This window comes from Canis lupus, chromosome 1 (genome assembly GCF_048164855.1).
Source record: "Canis lupus baileyi chromosome 1, mCanLup2.hap1, whole genome shotgun sequence".
Taxonomy (NCBI): domain Eukaryota; kingdom Metazoa; phylum Chordata; class Mammalia; order Carnivora; family Canidae; genus Canis; species Canis lupus.
In genome coordinates this window covers 92,608,518-92,627,413 of record NC_132838.1, presented here as the reverse complement: position 1 = coordinate 92,627,413, position 18,896 = coordinate 92,608,518, and the positions used below count along the sequence as shown (strand labels likewise).

General features: G+C 36.5%; 1 protein-coding gene across 2 annotated transcripts in view; it reads left to right on the top strand.

Moving 5' to 3' along the window:
* LOC140640406 (histone-arginine methyltransferase CARM1-like) overlaps positions 1-18,896 on the top strand; it is a 250,059-nt gene that overhangs the window by 78,040 nt on the left and 153,123 nt on the right. For both annotated transcript variants that reach the window (XM_072839730.1, XM_072839740.1), the window contains exon 2: positions 13,634-13,759. In XM_072839730.1, coding sequence (XP_072695831.1) covers positions 13,634-13,759 — 126 coding nt within the window. The remainder of the gene's footprint in view (positions 1-13,633; positions 13,760-18,896) is intronic.

Genomic DNA, 18,896 nt, shown 5'->3' with positions numbered 1-18,896 from the left:
CATTAAATGGCACTAGAAAAACATATCCTAGTTGCTCCCTAATTGTAAAAGAATATAGAAAATATTCTACACTTTAAAATTCTAGATGGCTTACTATACAACTTAGGAAAATAAAATATTAACTGCTTTTGCACTTACAAGAAAGAAAAGTAATAGCATTAAGGAAAACTGGAAATCCTTTGTGAATTATTGATTTTTATGAATTGATGGAACATCAAACTGACTTCACTGAATAACTGATTAGATCATTTCGTGTTTTACCTTTATGTACACAAAGTAGCAAAAACATTGTTATATCGTTCTCAAGGGTAAATGAAGCCGTCATTGAATTAAGTTTATTTAAGGGGTGTTAGAAATTACTTTTGAATGGGAAAGAAATGTAGTCAAATGCCTAATCATTTTAATGGTATTTTGAGGTCTGTTACTCACATCTAGGAATTTTATTTTTCAACTAGCGAAGGTGCTGAGAATATAGACATATGTGCTATAAAGGAATGAATGAACAGAAAGGAATAAGAAAAAACTATGTGGCGTGACATAGAAATAGGATGAGGAACCCTCACTTTCGGGTGGTTCGACCAGTCCCTCTCCAACTTTCTTGCTGGTCTTAAGTCATCCTGGAATCTTGGTAAGATACATACTCTGGTCCAGAATCTGGATGTAGACCTGAGAGTCTACGTTTCTAACAAGATTCAGGTGATGCTAAGGCTGCTGGCCCATCCACAGACACACTTTGAGCTGCAACAATATAGAGGCACTTGAGTTCTTTTCAGTGCTACAATTCTAGGCTTCACCAACAGAAAGAGATTCTTGGTTTACTTGGTGAAGAGTTACTTTGGGCTTAATTTTTCCAAGTATCTATCTGTTCCAATATGTGAATTATCCACACATCCAGAATCGGGACTCTCAAATAATTTACTTACCACCTGAAGATAATAAGGAAGGTAATAGTATGTTCTCAGATTTCTCCAGGCAGTAATAGCCAACAGAACTTGGGTAGTGCTGAGGAATGAAAATGCCAGTTGAGTGCATGTGCGGGGGGAGGGGGAGGGGGACCTTGTGCCGTCTCATACACTGGGTAGAAAAGACCCGTCACCATGGAGTGTGTCTGCAGTGACCTATCCAAACTACATATGAGCCGCTTCTGATTTGCTGAAAGTTTCAGAAGCTGTGACCAGGTTTTGGTATATTTTCTAATCTATGGTAATTTGATTAGTATGTGCAAGAGGGTGTGGGGGTATGAAGGTGTCTGTGTATGAGCTGGAAGATAATTTAAGGTTGTAGGAATAAGTGTTGTAAGGCAAATATAATGGGCTAAAGATAATCGCGACTTTTCAGATTTCCACTTGGAAGGAGGTTAACAGAAGATGACGTTCTAGTACCAGACCTGCTATTAACAAACTGTAAAGTCTTAGGGAAGTCATGACCAGGGCTTCAGGTCTTCACTTACTGAGTGAGTGAGTTGGGTAGAATGACCTCTAGTGTTCTTCAAGGCAATAAATTCATAAAAAGAGCTTGGTTTAAAACCTAAACTTAGTAACCTTAAAAAAATTTTTTTTGATTTGTGATTCTGAAAATTGTTGGTGATAGGCACACAGAAGGAACCTCTTTTCTTTGGGCAATTGTCAGTATGATTTTCATTCCTATGTAGTTAATTTGTTTTTATTCTCTGGCTTCTTTCATGATTTTCCCCTTGTTTTGGTATACTGATGTTTTACCACAGTGTATCTAAATATAGAATGTATTTCCCTTCATCCTAAAGGTAACCCTTGCTTGTATGTGGTGATGCATATTTTCCGTTAAGTTTCAGCACATTGTCATCCATTACATTCCCAAGTATTATTCCTTCCCTAGTCATTCTATTCCCTTCTGGTAAAATTCCTATTAAGTGTAAATTAGATCTTCTTGTTATGGCCTCAGTCTCTGAACTGATTTCATATTTTCTGTCTCTTTGTCTTTCTCTGAAGCAATCTAGAAGATTGCCCAACAAGTGTTTTCTGTTCAATTCTTTCTTCAGCTGTATCTCATCTGTTTTTAAACTCATCTATTGTTTTAATTTTTAAATTTAATTTCTAAAATTTCTATTTTGATTCTATTCCAGTTCACTCACATACCCTTTTCACCATTTCAAAGACACTTATGACACTAACAACAAATTATCTGAAAAAGAAATAAAGAAAATGATCCTGTTTGCAATAACATCAAAAACAGTAAAATACTTAGGAATACATTCAACCAAAAAGGGGAAAGATCTCTACCATGAAAACTACAAAACACTGATGAAAGAAATTGAATAAGACAAATAAATAGAAAGGTATTCTGCGTTCATGGATTGGAAGAATTAGTATTGTTCAAGTGTCCATCATGTTGCTCAAAGCCATCTATAGATTGAGTGTAATCCCTATCAAGAGTCCAAAGGTATTTTTACAGAGGTAGAAAAAAAATCTTTTTTTTTTTTTTTTTTTAGAGGGAGAACATATACACACACACACCCATGTATGGGGGGGGGGGCAGTGTGGAGAAGATAGAATCCTAATGGGTTCCACTCCCAGAACAAAGCTAATATGGGGCTTGATCTCATGACCTCAAGATCATGACCTGAGCTGAAATCAAGAGTGGAACACTTAACTGACTGAGCCACACAGGTGCTCAAGAAAAAACAATTCTTTTTGTTGTTGTTGCTGTTGTTTGTAAACCCTGTAGTATATAATTATAAGAGATGAGGACTTGGTCTTTATAAAAATTGTAGCTGCAAAACACATCTAAAACAAACTATAATCCATTAGAGGTTTTCTTAGTGGCCTACCTTCTCCTCTAGGGCATTAAAACAACTTTTTAGGGTACCTGGGTGGCACAGTTGGTTAAGTGACCAACTAACTCATGGTTTGCCACTTGAGTCATGATCTCAGAGTCGTTGAGATCCAGCCGTTTGTGGGGCTCTGTGCTCAGTGCAGAGTCTGCCTGAGATTCTCTCTTCCTCCTTCTGTTCTTCTCCCCATCTCTAAAATAAATAAATAAGTCTTTTAAAAAACTTTTTTAAAATTTTGAAATAACTACAGATTATAGAGAACTGTAACTGTAGTGCAGAGGTCCTATGTACCCTTCACCCAATGGTTATAGGCTTATGGAATTCTAGTATAATATCACAGCCAGGAAAATGACCTTGGTATAATGTGTATATATGATTCTACATCACTTTATTATCTGTGTAGATTTGTGTAACCACCACAGAAACCAGTATGTGAGCTTTGGAGGATGGCTTTTTCACTCAGCCAGATGCCCTTGAGATCCATACCTCATTCATTTTATTGCTTACTAGTATCCCATGCAATGGATGTACAAGTTTGTTTAACCATTCAACACACTGACAGATATCCAAGTGATTTCTAATTTTAGGCTGTTGTAAGCAAAGGTGCTATGAACATTTGTATACAGGTTTTGGGGTGGACCTAAATTTTCATTACTCTGGGATAAATGCAGTTGCCCAGGGGTGTAACTGCTGGGTCATATGGCAGTTGAAACAATTCTAAAACTTATATAGAATCACAAAATACCCCAAATAGCCAAACTAGTCCTGACAAAAAGAACAAAGCCAGGGGCATCATGCTTCTTACTTTTGAGCTATGTGATAAAGCTGCAGTAATCAAAACAGTATGGTACTAGCATAAAAGCAGACAGCTAGGCCGGTGGAATAGAATCGAGAGCCCAGAAATAAATGCATATATACATGGTCAATTAATTTGTGACCACTGGAATTTGAAGTAGGCTTTAAGAGTAGCTAAGATCAAGTAGTAAAAGGGAATATTTTCAACTTATTGCTTTGAAAACAGGATCTCAGGGCTCATGTATTGAGAAATTTTGAAACGCCTTTGTCTTTTTCCTCTTTGTTTTTACTTGTCATAGGGAGCTGCACAATGCAGAACAATGAGAAGAACAGACAGTAACAATCCAGACTGAGAAGAGATTAAGTGAATAGCCTAGGAACTCTGAGCCTCAGGATTGATGTTTAGAGAATAGGCATAAGGAGCCCTATCTCATAACCAGCAGGGAGAAACAAATGAGATAAAGGATGTGAAAGTGCCCTACAAAGAATGGCTAGCTGCCCCATTTTAACTTGAGTTACTATGAGCAACTGTTGTCAATCAAAATGGCAACATTAATTGCAGCAGATGAAAACATTAAAAGACCCCTGTCCCAATGTTCCATTGCAGATTAATGTAGTAACACTCAACTAGTTCACCTGCAAACCAAGCAGAATTACTTCTCATTTCTAGATCTGCCGTGTTTATTCCTGGTGCATTCATTTACCAGCCTTTCCCAATGTCTCTTCCCCCTGCCTGGAATAACCTTTCCCTCCTTTTTTTTCCTTTCTACTTGGCAAGCTCTTCCTTTTTCTTCTAAGGTTCAGGTCCAGCACAATGTCTCCTATGAAAAGTCTCCCAGGCAAAATGAGTTACTCACTTTTCTGGGAGTACTGTAGCATTTGAACAGACCTCTTCTCCTTACACTGTGAGCTATCTCAAGGCATGGCTACAGTTTATTTATCTTTCTTTGCATCTTCCCATAGTGCCAGTCAACAGTGACTGGCTTCTAGCAGATGCTCATAAATGTTAGCTGCATGTATGAATGAATCCCCTAACCAAGGCTTGCAGACATCTGGTTCCTCAACATCTGCTGTACGGTGAAAACAAAAATGAGTCCCGAGAATAGCTCTTGACAGCAGAGCTGTTTTTTTTATACTCTTTCATTGGAAGCTCCCACTTTTTTGTTGTTATAGCTGGTAAATCCACATTGGAGCAATTATCCCCAATTGAATGACTACAAGAAGACAGTTTATAGTCTTTAGAAACCACAAGGAGAAAGCTAGTGATCTGAGAAAATACTGCCCAGACAGAATGTAGACTGTATGATATTTAGTTACCCTAAAGAGACATTCACAGTGAAATTAAATTTAAATCTAAGAGAAACAGCTTCTTTGGGAGGAGTAGGAGGATTTCACATTTTTATGGAGAAATGAGGAAGTCAGCTTTTTCTTTTGCTCTCATATCATAACTGGAAAAACATTTCATAAACCAAAAGGTCCCAACCATTTGTCAGAGCCTTAAAAAAAGTCAACTAAAAATACCGAGTGTTCAATTGACACTTTGATCTGCTAATGTTCTGAGGTTTTAATCTTCTTTTTTTTATTATTATGTTTTAGGAAGCTACTTCTGTGACTGTATTGATTTACTTGCTTAATTCAATAAGTATGTATCAATTACATTCTACGTGCTGAGTGGTGTGCTGGAATCAGTAGACCTGTGTATGGTCAGAAAGAGTTGAGATTTTAAAAAGAACAGGATCTGTTGCTATTTCCCTAGAATTCCTAGGGCTCTCTAACACGTCATCACTTTCCTACTTGAGAAATGGCGGGGGGAGCTGAAGGATTACCCAGACAAGCATTGTAAATAAATTTGAGGGAGCAGTAGGTTCCTTGGGAAGCTGTTAGGGAAGTGGCATGCTATTTCATTAAAGACAGAATGAAAAGTTACTTCCCTCTGATTTGAAAATATTGGTCACAGGGGTGTTTAATATTTCATTATGGAGTTTCAGTGTTTATTTGTTCAGTCTACTGTGGTCATATGTGGAGAGAAGGATACAGCAGAAAAGAAGGAATGGTTAAAAAAAATATGTTAGAGCTGATTCAGAGGCTAGAAAGATGAGCTAAGTTTGTCTTTTTTTCCTTTGCTTTTAACAGTGGACATGGCAAATAGGCCATGAGCTTGAACTGAGTGAACCTGAATCTGAACTTGAGTGATGCCAGTGGTGGTTCCAGTCACGTTAGCACTTTTGGTCCTTGCTGTGTGCCAAGTCCTCCATGGGAATCAGAGGTGAAGAGGTCACAATTCCTGCTCATGAGTAGTGTGACATCTTCCAACATGAATAAAATGGGGATAGAAATTAAAGAAGGAGCAAAGGACCAAAAGAAAGGTATAAAATGCTCTTGGGGTAGTGAAATAAGGAAATAACATAAGCCAGTTGGGGTCAGCCAGGGAAGGTACCATGGAGGTGGTGGCATTTGAAATGGATATTGTAAATTAGGTAATATTTTCAGTAGCGGAAAGGGAGCTGTATCACTTTAGTAGTTCTACTCTTAAACTTCACATCCCTACTGCCACCATAATTATAAACACTTTTTGGAGATCAGCTGCTAGTTAGTTTGGTTATATAGTATATGTTTGGGGGCTAGTGGTTTTTTAGGGGGTTGTTTGGGGCATGAAATGTATTTTTGGAGTTTACAGTTCCTGGCAGGAGAGTCTGGGCTTTAACATTCGTTGGGCGTGGGGCGGGTGGCAGGGTGGGAACAGGGAATCTTTGGAGGTTTGAGCAGAGCTCTACAATGATTGCACACGTGCTTCATTAATTATAACCTGGAAGCTTGGAGTAATGTAAATTCATTTTCAGTTTCAAAAGCAGATTATAGTGGAGAAACTATCACAGTTGTCCAGTTAAGATGTATGAAACCAGGGACTAAATAGCTCAGTCAGGTAAGCATCCAACTCTTGGTTTCGGCTCAGGTCATGATCTCAGGGTTGTGAGATCAAGCTCTGTGTCAGGCTGTGCTAGGTGTGGTTGCCAGCTTAAGAGTCTCCTCCCTCTGCCCCTCCCCTACCCACTTGCACATGTTCTCTCTCAATTTCTCTTTACTAATAATAATAATAAAAAAGATCTAATGAAACCATAGGATGAACAAAGTCAAGGGAGTCAAAGAGTTCTTAGACATGACACAGAAAGATTATCCATAAAAGTAAAACTTGATAAGTTGGATCTCGTCAAAATTAAAAACTTTTGCTCCATAGAAGATCCTGTTAAGAGGATGAAAAGTCAAACTACAGGATGGGAGAAACATACTCACAAACCATATATATATATATATATAACAAAGGACCAGTATTTAGAATATAAGAGGAACTTGCGAAGCCCCACAGTTTAAAAAAATTAATTGGAAAATGGATAAAAACTCATGAACAGAAGAGGATTTGCAGATGCTAAATAAGCACATGAAAAATATTCACATCATTAGTCATCAGGAAAGTGCAAATTAAACCCACAATGGGATAACACTGCACAACTATAAAAATGTCTACAGCAAAAAATAGTGACAACACCAAATGTTGTCAAGGATGTGGGATCACTGGATCATTTGTCTGTTGGTGATGGGGATGTGAAATGGCACATTCAGTCTGGAAAACAATTTGATAGTGTCTTACAAAATTGTATGTGTAATGACCATCTTTCTAAAAGTTTAGGAAAATGATAATCACATAAAAATGAACAATAGAAAAGTATTAAAGTCAAGTGCCATACAGAGAAAAAAGGGAGGAAGGGGCAAAATAACATCTCCACCAACAATTAAAGTGTGCTAAAAAGATAAATGCCCCAAAATGTGTCTCTAAGGTTAAATTAAAAAAAATCAGAGAAATTAAGAAAATTAAACAAGACATGAGAGAGTAGCATAAAGCATATTAGCAAACTCATAAATGAAATGTTAGAATTCAGGATTATACTTAGTAAAAATGAATCAATAAAAATAAAAAATTTAAAAAATGAAGATTAAACTAGAAGCAACAAGAAATATATCAAATAAAGGAAAAAGATGGGAAAATATTTAAATGTAAAAGGAAATGTAAAAAAGAGATAAAAAAGAGTCAAAGTTACAAATATCAATGATCAGCAAAGATGATCCAACACATATATAAGATCCTGGGGAGAAGATAACAGAGCAAAGAAATAAATGAGAAAATTATAATTGAGAAAATTTTACCAACATGAAAAAATTTGAAAATATCTATTAAAGGAATAACTTTATACCTGAAAATATTGAACTAGAATGGCTAGTGTAAGACATATTCTGGCAAAAATTACTGACCTTTGAAGAAAGAGAGAAAATCTTTTGGATATCTGGGCAACAACATTAGTATATTACATACAAGTGACAGAAAATCAGTCTTTTTGACAGTAATGCTATTCCCTAGAAGAAAATGGATGAAGATACCAGAGATCCACAAAGAAAGAAAATGTGAGCTGGGAATTCTATATCCAGAAAAACTGACCTTCAAAAACGTGAGAGACAAAGACAACTATTGCCATGCAAGAGTTCAGGAAATATTGTTCCTATGAATCTTCTTGAGGAATCTACTGAACAACTTGTTCCCCTGAGCCCTTCTTAAGATTCTATTAGAGAATGACTTTGGACAACCAATTTGAAAATATCTTAATGCTTGGCCCCTTTCAACCTGAATCAATCAATCCATTTTCAGTTCTTACTCTAGCAAGTGAGAGCCTAGGATCTAATCTTCAAGTACAAAATTCTCCAGAGGAGGAGAAGCCGCAGTGTCTCATTTATTACTATTTTGTCCTATCTCATAGGAAAGTTAATACAATCAGCATTGATGCCAAATTTTAGTATCAGATTTTTCAGAGTTTCATAATCCTGTCCTTTTTCCTTTACACCCCTTTTCTGTGGTTAAAGTTGTTAGAAATAATAAATGCACAGTTATCTATATACTTTATTCTATCTACAGAGGTGTTGTTTATACAATCATTGTTTAGCTTTCTATTTCTAGAAAACACACTCCTTAGGTAGGCTTTGTATTTCTAGGGAGGAAAATACTAAAAGGGTCACTTAACCAAGAATTGGCATTAATGCCATATTATTAAGTGGCATACATGCCACGAGTACTCTTCTTTCCAGGACTTTATATATAAAAATCTAGTTTAGAACCTCTGTTCTAGGGGTGCCTGGGTGACTCAGTGGTTGAGTGTCTGCCTTTGACTCAGGTCATGATCTGGGGTCCTGGGATTGAGTCCCACATCAGGCTCCCTGCAGGGAGCTTGCTTCTCCCTCTGTCTATGTCTCTTCCTCTCTCTGTGTGTCTCTCATGAATAAATTTTAAAAAAATCTTTAGAACCTTTGTTTTAGACCGTGCCCGGTATCTAATGTTCTTGGTCAACTGGCATTGTAGCTTTCCGATGGAGATTGGACTTTTGCATTTGCAAGTGCTGAAAATGGGGGGGGGGGGGGGGCGGTGCCTGTGTGGAGAAATAGAGAAATATTGCTTCATAGAGGCAAGAGCAATTCTCTTGATCTTACCCCATGCCCTTTTCCATCTTTACCTGTATGCACTTGCAAAATGGGTAGAACTTGGATTTCTTCATGTGCCTCTAGGAATCTTGTCAGATGAAGCTAGGTGGAAGATATAATAGGCATCCGGAGCACTGCCATTATGATTTTCTTTGAGAAACTTCTGGGAGAGCAAGTGGCTTTTTTTTTTTCAGGGAGGAAGCCACAAGACTCTGGGCTCTTTTAAAGCTGCCTAAATTTTGTACACATGAACTTAATCCGCTTGTTACTTTGCTGCTACCAGCAGATCAGGCCTTGCCCTTTGACGAAGTAAGCAGATGTCCCTGAGGAAAGCAAAATTCAAAAGCAGAATGACAGTAAGTACACAGAAGCATCCAGCCTTCTGTACCACTGAAAAGATGAATAGAGATGTTTGTAAAGAGTCAGAATATTCTGCAAATATACTTCTTATTAATAGTAATAATAACTTGGTAGAAAGATAGATGCCTTGAACCTAAGTACAATGTACGTTGGATATGATCTCCACGTCACTCCTACTTGTCATCGTGTAATTGTATTTCATGGTCTTGCATTTATATTGTTCCCAACAATTCTTTAATGTATTCCTTAATTTTTCTGATACAGATTCTTTAAATTTAAAAATACACATTTATCAGTTGATAATACACTTTACCATAAGATAGGTGCACTTTAATACTGCTCACGTCAGTTAACAGAAGTCAACTAGAATGTTTGTTTTATGTACTAACATGGTCTAAGTATAGGAAAGAAAATTGGTACAAGTTATAAGATTAGCAAAGAGAAATAATGAGAAAACTTTCACTTCTGTGAATGATCTTAAAACTGAGAATTGAGATAATACTTGTATTGGATACACTTATTCTTAAATCAGTACTTTTGAATGAATAAGCTACCAGTTACTGTCTAATAAATGAGAATTAAAAGGATGTTAATACCCACCAAGAATGAGACTATGGTAAAATACGCTATCGATAGTAGGTGTCTTTTATTGGTTGCATGTATTTTCTGATTGTTAAAAATAAGTAATCTCATAGAAAATTCAAACAAGGCAGAACCTTGTAAAGGGAAAAATAAAAATTATCCCAAATCTCTCCATGCAGAGGAAACAACTGATGACATTTTGATGTGTCTCTTTTTAAACAGCTTTCTATGAAGAAAATAAACACATTAAATTGCTCCAATAACATATATGCTGTTTCGCAACCTGAACACAGGGCATCATGTTCCATTTTTTTAAAAAAAAAATTGAATTTATTTATTCATGAGAGACACAGAGAAAGAGGCAGAGACATAGACAGAGGGAGAAGCAGGCTCCCTGTGGGGAGCCTGATGCGGGACTCGATTCCAGGACCCCAGGATCACGACCTGAACCAAAGGCAGATGCTCAACCACTGAGCCACCCAGGTGTCCCCATCATGTTCCACTTAACCAACCATGTACATGGTAGATTTCACTTCTTTGCATCTTCTAGAGGTAGCAAACAACTCTAAGATGAATGTCCTCGACAGTACACTCATCCACACTAGAAAACGTACTTGCTGGAGGAAATGATTATAAGCAGAATGTCTAGCAAAGAATACCTAGACTTTACATTTTGAACCTATGGGCAAAATACTTACCAGAAACATAGAAATTTATGTTCCCAATAATTGCTATTCACCATTGTCTCAGACTCTTTCCAGTATTTGATATTGTTAATACTTATTTTTAAAAGGCTGACACACAGAGATAAAAATTTAGACTTCATTGTTTGATTACACATTTCTTTGACTGTTACTTCATTATTCACGTTCTTTTTGCTATTGGCATTTTTCTAGTTGTCGATTACCTGCTGTTCTCTTTACTAACTTTTCAATGAGAATGCTTGCTTCTTATTTTTTAAAGTTAATTGTATCTTGAGGATATTCAATCTTTGTTGAGTATGTTAAAAATATTTTCCCAGCTTATCGTTACTTTTCAATTTTGTTTAAAGTATTCATTTATTTTGCCAAAGCAACATTTTAAAAAATTACATAGTTACCAGTACTTACTGGATTCCATGGCATGCTTAAAAAGATCTATTCCAAAAAACAAACAAACAAACAAAAAACAAAACAAAACAAAAAACAAAAGAAAGATCTGTTCCACCTATATTTAAACAGAGGGTAGGAGAGGATGAAGAAAAGAGGCTATATGGGCAGGCATTTTGCAACGTCTGAAAGTAGGAAAAAAAGAGCAATTCATCTTATACCCTAATCAAATCACAACTGAACAAACAAACAACAGCAAAACAAAAAATTCTGGTTTAGGAGAATTGAACCAGATAAATTTTGAAACTTTCTATCTATTCTGGGATGGCATGCCATCAATATGTGAAGAAATGCTTTCACCGATTCAGAAAGATCTGTTAAGTCCCAGGTACTGTGCTGCATTTAGATTCAGAGAAAAAAAGATAATGATTTTAAAAATAAAGTAAAATCACCCTTACCTGCAAAGAGTTCACAAACTGCAAGCTACTATAGAAGAGTAGCATCCCTCCCTCATCTTCCTTCAAAACTGTAAGAAAACAATTGGCAAATGTGGAAAATCCTGGTTTCTTGGGGAGAAAAAACCACTTTTTGTGATTTAAAGAGAGCATATTGTGTAAAAGGGTCCCAAACTCCCTTCTTTCTGCTGCCTCTCTGCAAGGAGACACTGATGCCTTTGAGACACTGACTGGGCTGTAAATAATTAAACCTGTATTCATGCTTTATGCCAGGAAAATGTTTTCAAAACATCTGCACTATTTAACCAGCCAAGATGTTTTGCAAAAAATATTTGTGAAAGCTTCCATCAGGAGGTATTCATTCATTTGAAGTAATGGGTGAAAATATTTGAAAATATTTGGCCATTTTTACTCTGTGTATGCGTGTGTTTTGAATGTGTGTGTGTATGAATGTGCCACATACTTGTGTAACAGTAGAATTTTATATATAATTATCTTTCAAAGTCAAAACACTATCTGTATTTGAATTTGTGAGGGAGAATGAAAGACATTAAGGATGGGAACTAAGATCTACTCTATAATGAGAGAAATGCCAATAGTCTCTTATCATTTTAGTAGGATTTTAGAGTTATTTTACCTTTATTAGTCAAAAAACTTGGGAAGTAAAGATCAACATTTTCATTTTACATGATGAAATAATGTGCCCAAGTGTGATTAGGTGATTGAAGTCCCTAAGTTAGTAAATATCAGAAATGAAAACAAAACCCCAAGTTTATTACTTTTGCCACCACACTACAGCTGCTCTAGTGCTAAAGGCCTGTTTAATGTGTAGAAGGAGGAATAGCAAGTGACTTCTCAGTTATCTATGTGTGAACCTCATGAGAACCTAGCCACTCACTGTGGGCCCTGCTTGCAGAAACCAGGCTCCCTCTTTTTTGCGCTTGTCTTGGTTTTTTAAGAGCAATAATGAGCTTTGGAGTCAAATTTAATCTTGGGTTTTAACTCTGGTTCTGCCACTTACCAGCTGTGTAAATTTGGGCAAAAACCTTCTGCCTCATTTTTACCTAAAAACATTGGCAGTGACAATACTCTGAATGAAGATTCTATGAGATCTCTGGCACATAGTAGGTGCTCAAGAATCTTCCAGAGGAGTCTCGGTGTCCATCGAAAGATGAATGGATAAAGAAGATGTGGTTTATGTATACAATGGAATATTACTCAGCCCTTAGAAATGACAAATACCCACCATTTGCTTCAACATGGATGGAACTGGAGGACATGTTCCATGGAACATGGATGGAACATGGAGGGTATTATGCTGAGTGAAATAAGTCAATCGGAGAAGGACAAACATTATATGGTCTCATTCATTTGGGGAATATAAAAAATAGTGAAAGGGAATAAAGGGGAAAGGAGATAAAATGAGTGGGAAATATCAGAAAGGGAGACAGAACATGGAAGACTCCTAACTCTGGGAAACGAAATAGGGGTGGTGGAAGGGGAGGAAGGCGGGGGGTGGGGGTGACTGGGTGACAGGCACTGAGGTGGGCACTTGACAGGATGAGCACTGGGTTTTATTCTATATGTTGGTGAATTGAACACCAATAAAAAATAAATTTATATAAAAAAAAATCTCCCAAAGGGATGTTACCTGGACGGACGCTCCTGGGATTCCGTCAAGAGATGCAAAATGATTTGGAGAATACAGGGTTTATAGGGATTTGGAGAATACAGGTTTTATAGGGAGTTTATAGGCCCTGGGCATAAAGGCAAGAGGCCATAACAGCTCTGTGCTAACCCACCTGCAAAGAATTGGTAAAGGGCCATAGTTAAACTCCTCTTTTATCTCAGATCCTTAGATCCTCTTAAATCTCAGGAGGCATTATATTAAGAAGAAAGACATGGAGAGCCTTGAAAACATGAGAGAATTGTAGGAATGATGTTGCTGAACCTTTTTACAATGCTCAAAAATGGATTTTCCTAATCCTTTTCTTTTTTTTTTTTTTTTCCTCCACCCTCTATAGCTGATGGCGTCTGTGTCTTTAAATGCTTACTCAACAGAGACACTGAATGCTGCCGGGTGGGGAAGGAATCCATCTTGATTACTCTGGGATACAACAGTGCTTTGTTGAAGTTTGAGTCTCATGCTGGTAAGTCTTGTGCCTGTCCTGACCCTTTCCTTGCCTTTCCTGAGGACAAGTCTCCTGATTGGTTGACTTTGCTGTTACTGATTGGTTGGCTTTTGGCAGCATGTTTCCTGATGTGAGCTGCCATGGATAGAATGATCTGAAATTGGTGCTGGTGCTTACCTGATACCATGGCTAGAGAGCAACCAACCTTTTCCTAGATTAGGAGAATGTTTTTATTCTTGACCCCCCCCCCCGCCCACACACACACACACACTTTGATCCTCATTCATCCAGAGCTATAGGAGAGGCCACCAAGGATTGTCCCAGTCTTCATCAGTGTTGTTGGTTCTCCTTGAAGATGAGGTTGTTTGCAGAAATATCATTTTTCAATTTGAGTATCATTCAGAATGATTCCGTGTTGTTTTTGCCTTTGAATCATTGGTTGATCATTTTTAGATTCTAGATGACAAATGTCAAGCAAGCAGGGAGGTAAACTAAAGTATAATTGGAAGTGTTTTAGGAAGGAAGAAAAGGTACTCTGGAAGATATCAAGTCTGATAAAGAAAATTAAGGCTAACAGTGCCCTGAGTCTACCTTAGATGGTTGACGGTCATTTCTTTAAGTTGGACATAAATGGATCTTGTGTACTTACAGTGTTAATCCAGACAATGTAAAGTATTAGCGATGGTACATATTCTCCTCTGGTTAGCTAAAATATCCTAAGTGATTTCATTACCGATAACTACTTGGGATAAAGAAATTAACCTGGTTTCTTGTTTTGAAATTCTACTCACACAGGAGTCAGCCAGAGTGAGGAATTTGTTTAACACATGTCTGTCCATCCATCCATCCTCCATTATTCGGTCCATCTTATTTTTATGATGTATTTTGGAGTAAATTAGAATAACCAGCACATTTTGCTGTCATGTACTTCCGGCTGTATATCATTAACTAGAATTCAAAATTTGTTTCTAATTTTTTTCTATTGAGTTAAAATTTTCATATATTGAAATGCACAAATCTCAAGAACACCATCATTCTTAAAAGTTACCTCATACCCTTGCCCTGTCACTCCCTACTCCTGTCCTTCCAGGGGCAGTCGCTGCTCTGATTTTCTTCTAACCATGGATTAGACTTGCCTTTTCAAGAACTTCCTATAAATGGGATCATTCAGTGTCTACTTTCTTTATTAAGGTCACCGAGCATGTTTCGAGACATCCATGTTGTTACTAGTATTAGTAGTTTGTTCACTTTTATTGCTAGGTAATAGTCACAATTTGTTTATCCATTCTCCTTTTGGTAGATATTCAGACTGTCTCCAGGTCTTGGCTATCATGAGTAAGGTTGCTGTAAATATTCTCGTGCCAATCATTTTGCATACATATATTTTTTATTTCTTTTATATCAATATCTGTGGGTAAAATTGCTTGCTCATAGCATAAATGCATACTTAGTTCTATAATAAATAACCAGATTTTTTTTTCTAAAGCAGTTGTACCATTGTATACTCCCACAAATGATGAATGAGAGTTGTCCCACATCTTTGCCAACATTTGGTCTTTCAGTCTATTGAATTTTTTCCCATTTTGAAAATAAATAAATAAATAAATAAAAATAAAACTTTCCCCATTTTGGTAGATGTGTAGTTGAATCTCACTGTGGTTTTAATTTACATTTTTCTGATGCTCAATGATATTAAGCACTTACTTTTTCATGGGCTTATGAATTTAAATCATTTACTTGTTACCGATTGGTTGTTCATCTATGGAGTTGTTTGTATCCAGGATACCAAGCAAGTGTCAGGCACGTAATTTATGATGTTATCTCCTAGCTTGGAACTTGCTTTACTCCTTTGGAGAATGATGTCTTCCGCTGAAAAGAAGTGTTAAAATTTGGTGAAGTCAAGGTTGTCATCTTTTTCCTTACTACCTTCTATATCCTAAGAACCTTTCAGATAGTGAATGATTTCTCCTGTGATTCCTTCTAGAAGTTTTAAAGTCTTACCTTTTGAATTTTTTATTACTTTATCATTTTTAAAATTTAGTATTATCTTGTAATCTCTCTTAATTACTATTTATATGGTGTGAGGTATGGACCAAGGATTACTTTTAGACCATATGGATACCCGTTTATTCTAGCACTCTGTGTTTAAAAGGTATTTGCAAGTCAAATGACTGGTTTATCTCTTTTTTACTTTGTTCATGTGTTTTGTTTCTTAAATTTCACAAATGAGTGAAATCATATGGTATTTGTTTTGAATGACTTATCTCTCTTGGTATTATACCATCTAGATCTATCCATATTGTTGCAAATAACAATTTAATTTTTTATGGATGAGTAATAGTCTATTATATATATATACACATATATGTGTGTGTGTGTATTTCCATGTGTGTGTATACACACACATCTTCTTTATCCATTTATCTATTAATAGACACTTGGGCTACTTCCATAATTTGGCTATTATGAATAATGCTGCAATAAACATAGAGGTGCCCATATCTTTTCAAATTAATGTTTTCATATTCTTTGGGTAAATATCCAGTAGCAAAATTACTGGATCATCTGGTAATTCTATTTTTAATTTTTTGAGGAATGTCCATACTGGTTCCCACAGTGGCTGAAGCAGTTTGAGTTTCTACCAACAGTGCACCAGGATTTCTTTTTCTCTACATCTTCACCAACACTTGTTGTTTCTTGTGTTTTTTGTTTTAGCCATTCTGATGGGTGTGAGGTGATAACCGCATTGTGATTTTGATTTGCATTTCCCTGATGACAAGTGGTGCTGAGTGATTTTGATTTGCATTTCCCTGATGACAAGTGGTGCTGAGCATCCTTTTGTGTGTCTGTTGCCATCTGTATGTCTAAATTGGAGAAATGTCTGTGTCTTCTGCCCACTTTTTTAAAATTTATTTATTTATTTATTTATTTATTTATTTATTTATTTATAGATTTTATTTATTTATTCATGAGAGACAGAGAGAGAGAGTGAAACAGAGACACAGGCAGAGGGAGAAGCAGGCTCCATGCAGGGAGCCCGATGTGGGACTTGATCTCGGACTCCAGCATCACGCCCTGAGCTGAAGGCAGATGCGCAATCACTGAACCACCCAGGCATCCCTATTTTTTAGTTTTTAAAAAAGATTGACTCACTTTTGAGGGGGAATAGTGTATGAATTGGGGGCAAGGGAAAAGGGAGAGAATCTTCAAGCAGACTCTGCTAAGCAGAGAGCCCAACCCATGAGAACATCACCTGGGCTGAATCCAGGAGTCAGAAGTTGAACTGACTAAGCTACCCAGGTGCCCCTTTCCCACCTTTAATTGGATTATTTGTGTTCTGTGTGAGTTGTTGAAGGTCTTTATATATTTTGGATATTAAACTGTTATTGAATATGTCATCTGCAAATCTCTTCTCACATTCAGTACATTGACGTTTAGCTATGCTGTTTCCTTCGCTATGCAGAAACTTTTTATTTTGAAGTAGTCCCAATACTTTATTTTTGCTTTTGTTTCCCTTGTCAAAGGAGGCATATCTCGAAAAATATTGCTACAGCTGATGTCAAAGAAATTACTGCCTGTGTTCTTTTCTAGCAGTTTTATGGCATCTGGTCTCACATTTAAGTCTTTAATCCACTTTGAATTTATTTTTGTGTGAAAGAAAGTGGTCCCGTTTCATTCTTCTATATGTGGCTGTCCAGTTTTCCCAACACCACATGTTGGGGAGACGGTCTTTTTCCCATTGGATATTTTTTCTTGCTTTGTTGAAGATGAATTGACTGTACAGTTGTAGGTTCATTTCTGTGTTTTCTATTCTTGCATCTGTTTTTGTGTCTGTTTTGCACTAGTACCATACTGTTTTGATCACTGCAGCTTTGTAATATAATTTGAAGTCTGGAATTGTGATGCTTCCTGCTTTGCTTTTCTTTTTTAAGGTTGCTTTGGCTATTTGGAGTCTTTTGTGGTTCCATAAAATTTTAGGATTATTTGTTCTAGGTTTGTGAAAAATGCTATTAGTATTTTGGTAGGGATTGAATTAGATCTGTATATTGGTTTGGGTAATATGGACATTTTAACAATATTTGTTATTTTAATCCATGAGCATGCAATATCTTTCCATTTATTGGTGTCATCTTCAATTTCTTTCATTAGTGCTTTAAAGTTTTCAGAGTACAGGTCTTTCAGCTCCTTGGTTAAATTTATTCATAGGTATCTTATTTATATTATATTATATTTTTTAATTTAATGCAATTTTACTTTTGCTCACATTTATTTTTTAAATTTAATTTCAGTTTGCCAATATATATTACAACATCAAATACTCATCACATCATGTGCCCTCCTTAGTGCCCATCACCCAGTTACCCCATCCTTCACCCACCTCCCCTTCAGCAACCCTCAATTGGTTTCCCAGAGTTAAAAGTCTCTCATGGTTTGTCTTCCTCTCTGATCTTTCCCCATTCAGTTTCCCCTCTTTCCCTTATGGTCCCTTGCAGGGTCTTTTATTATTTTTTGGTGCAATTATAAATGGGATTGTTTTCTTAATTTCTCTTTTTGATACTTTGTTATTGGTATACAGAAATGCAGTAGATTTCTGCATTATATTAATTTTGTATCCTGTGACCATAACAAATTCATGTATCAGTTCTAATAGATTTTTAGTGTGGTCTTTAGGATTTTCTGTGTAGAGTATCATGTCACTTGAAAATTATGGAAGTTTTATTAACCAATTTGGATGCCTTTAATTCCTTTTTCTTGTCTGATTGCTGTGGCTAGGAATTCTAGTACTATGTTGAAAAAAAAAAGTGGTGAGAGTTGACATCCTTGCTTGTTCCTGACCTTTGGGAATAAACTCTCAGTTTTTTTCATTAAGGACAATGTTTACCTGTGGGTTTTTCAAATATGGCCCTTATCATGTTGAGATATGTTCCCTCTAAACCTATTTTGTTGATGGTCTTTATCATGAATGGGCGTTATACATTGCCAAATACTTTCTCTGTATCTTTTGAAATGGTCATATGGTTTTTATTCTTTCTCTTGTTGATGTGATGCATCATGTTGATTGATAGGCAAATACTGAACCACCCTTGCATCCCAGGAATAAATCACACATGATTATGGTAAATGATTTTTTTAATGTATTGTTGGATTCGGTTTG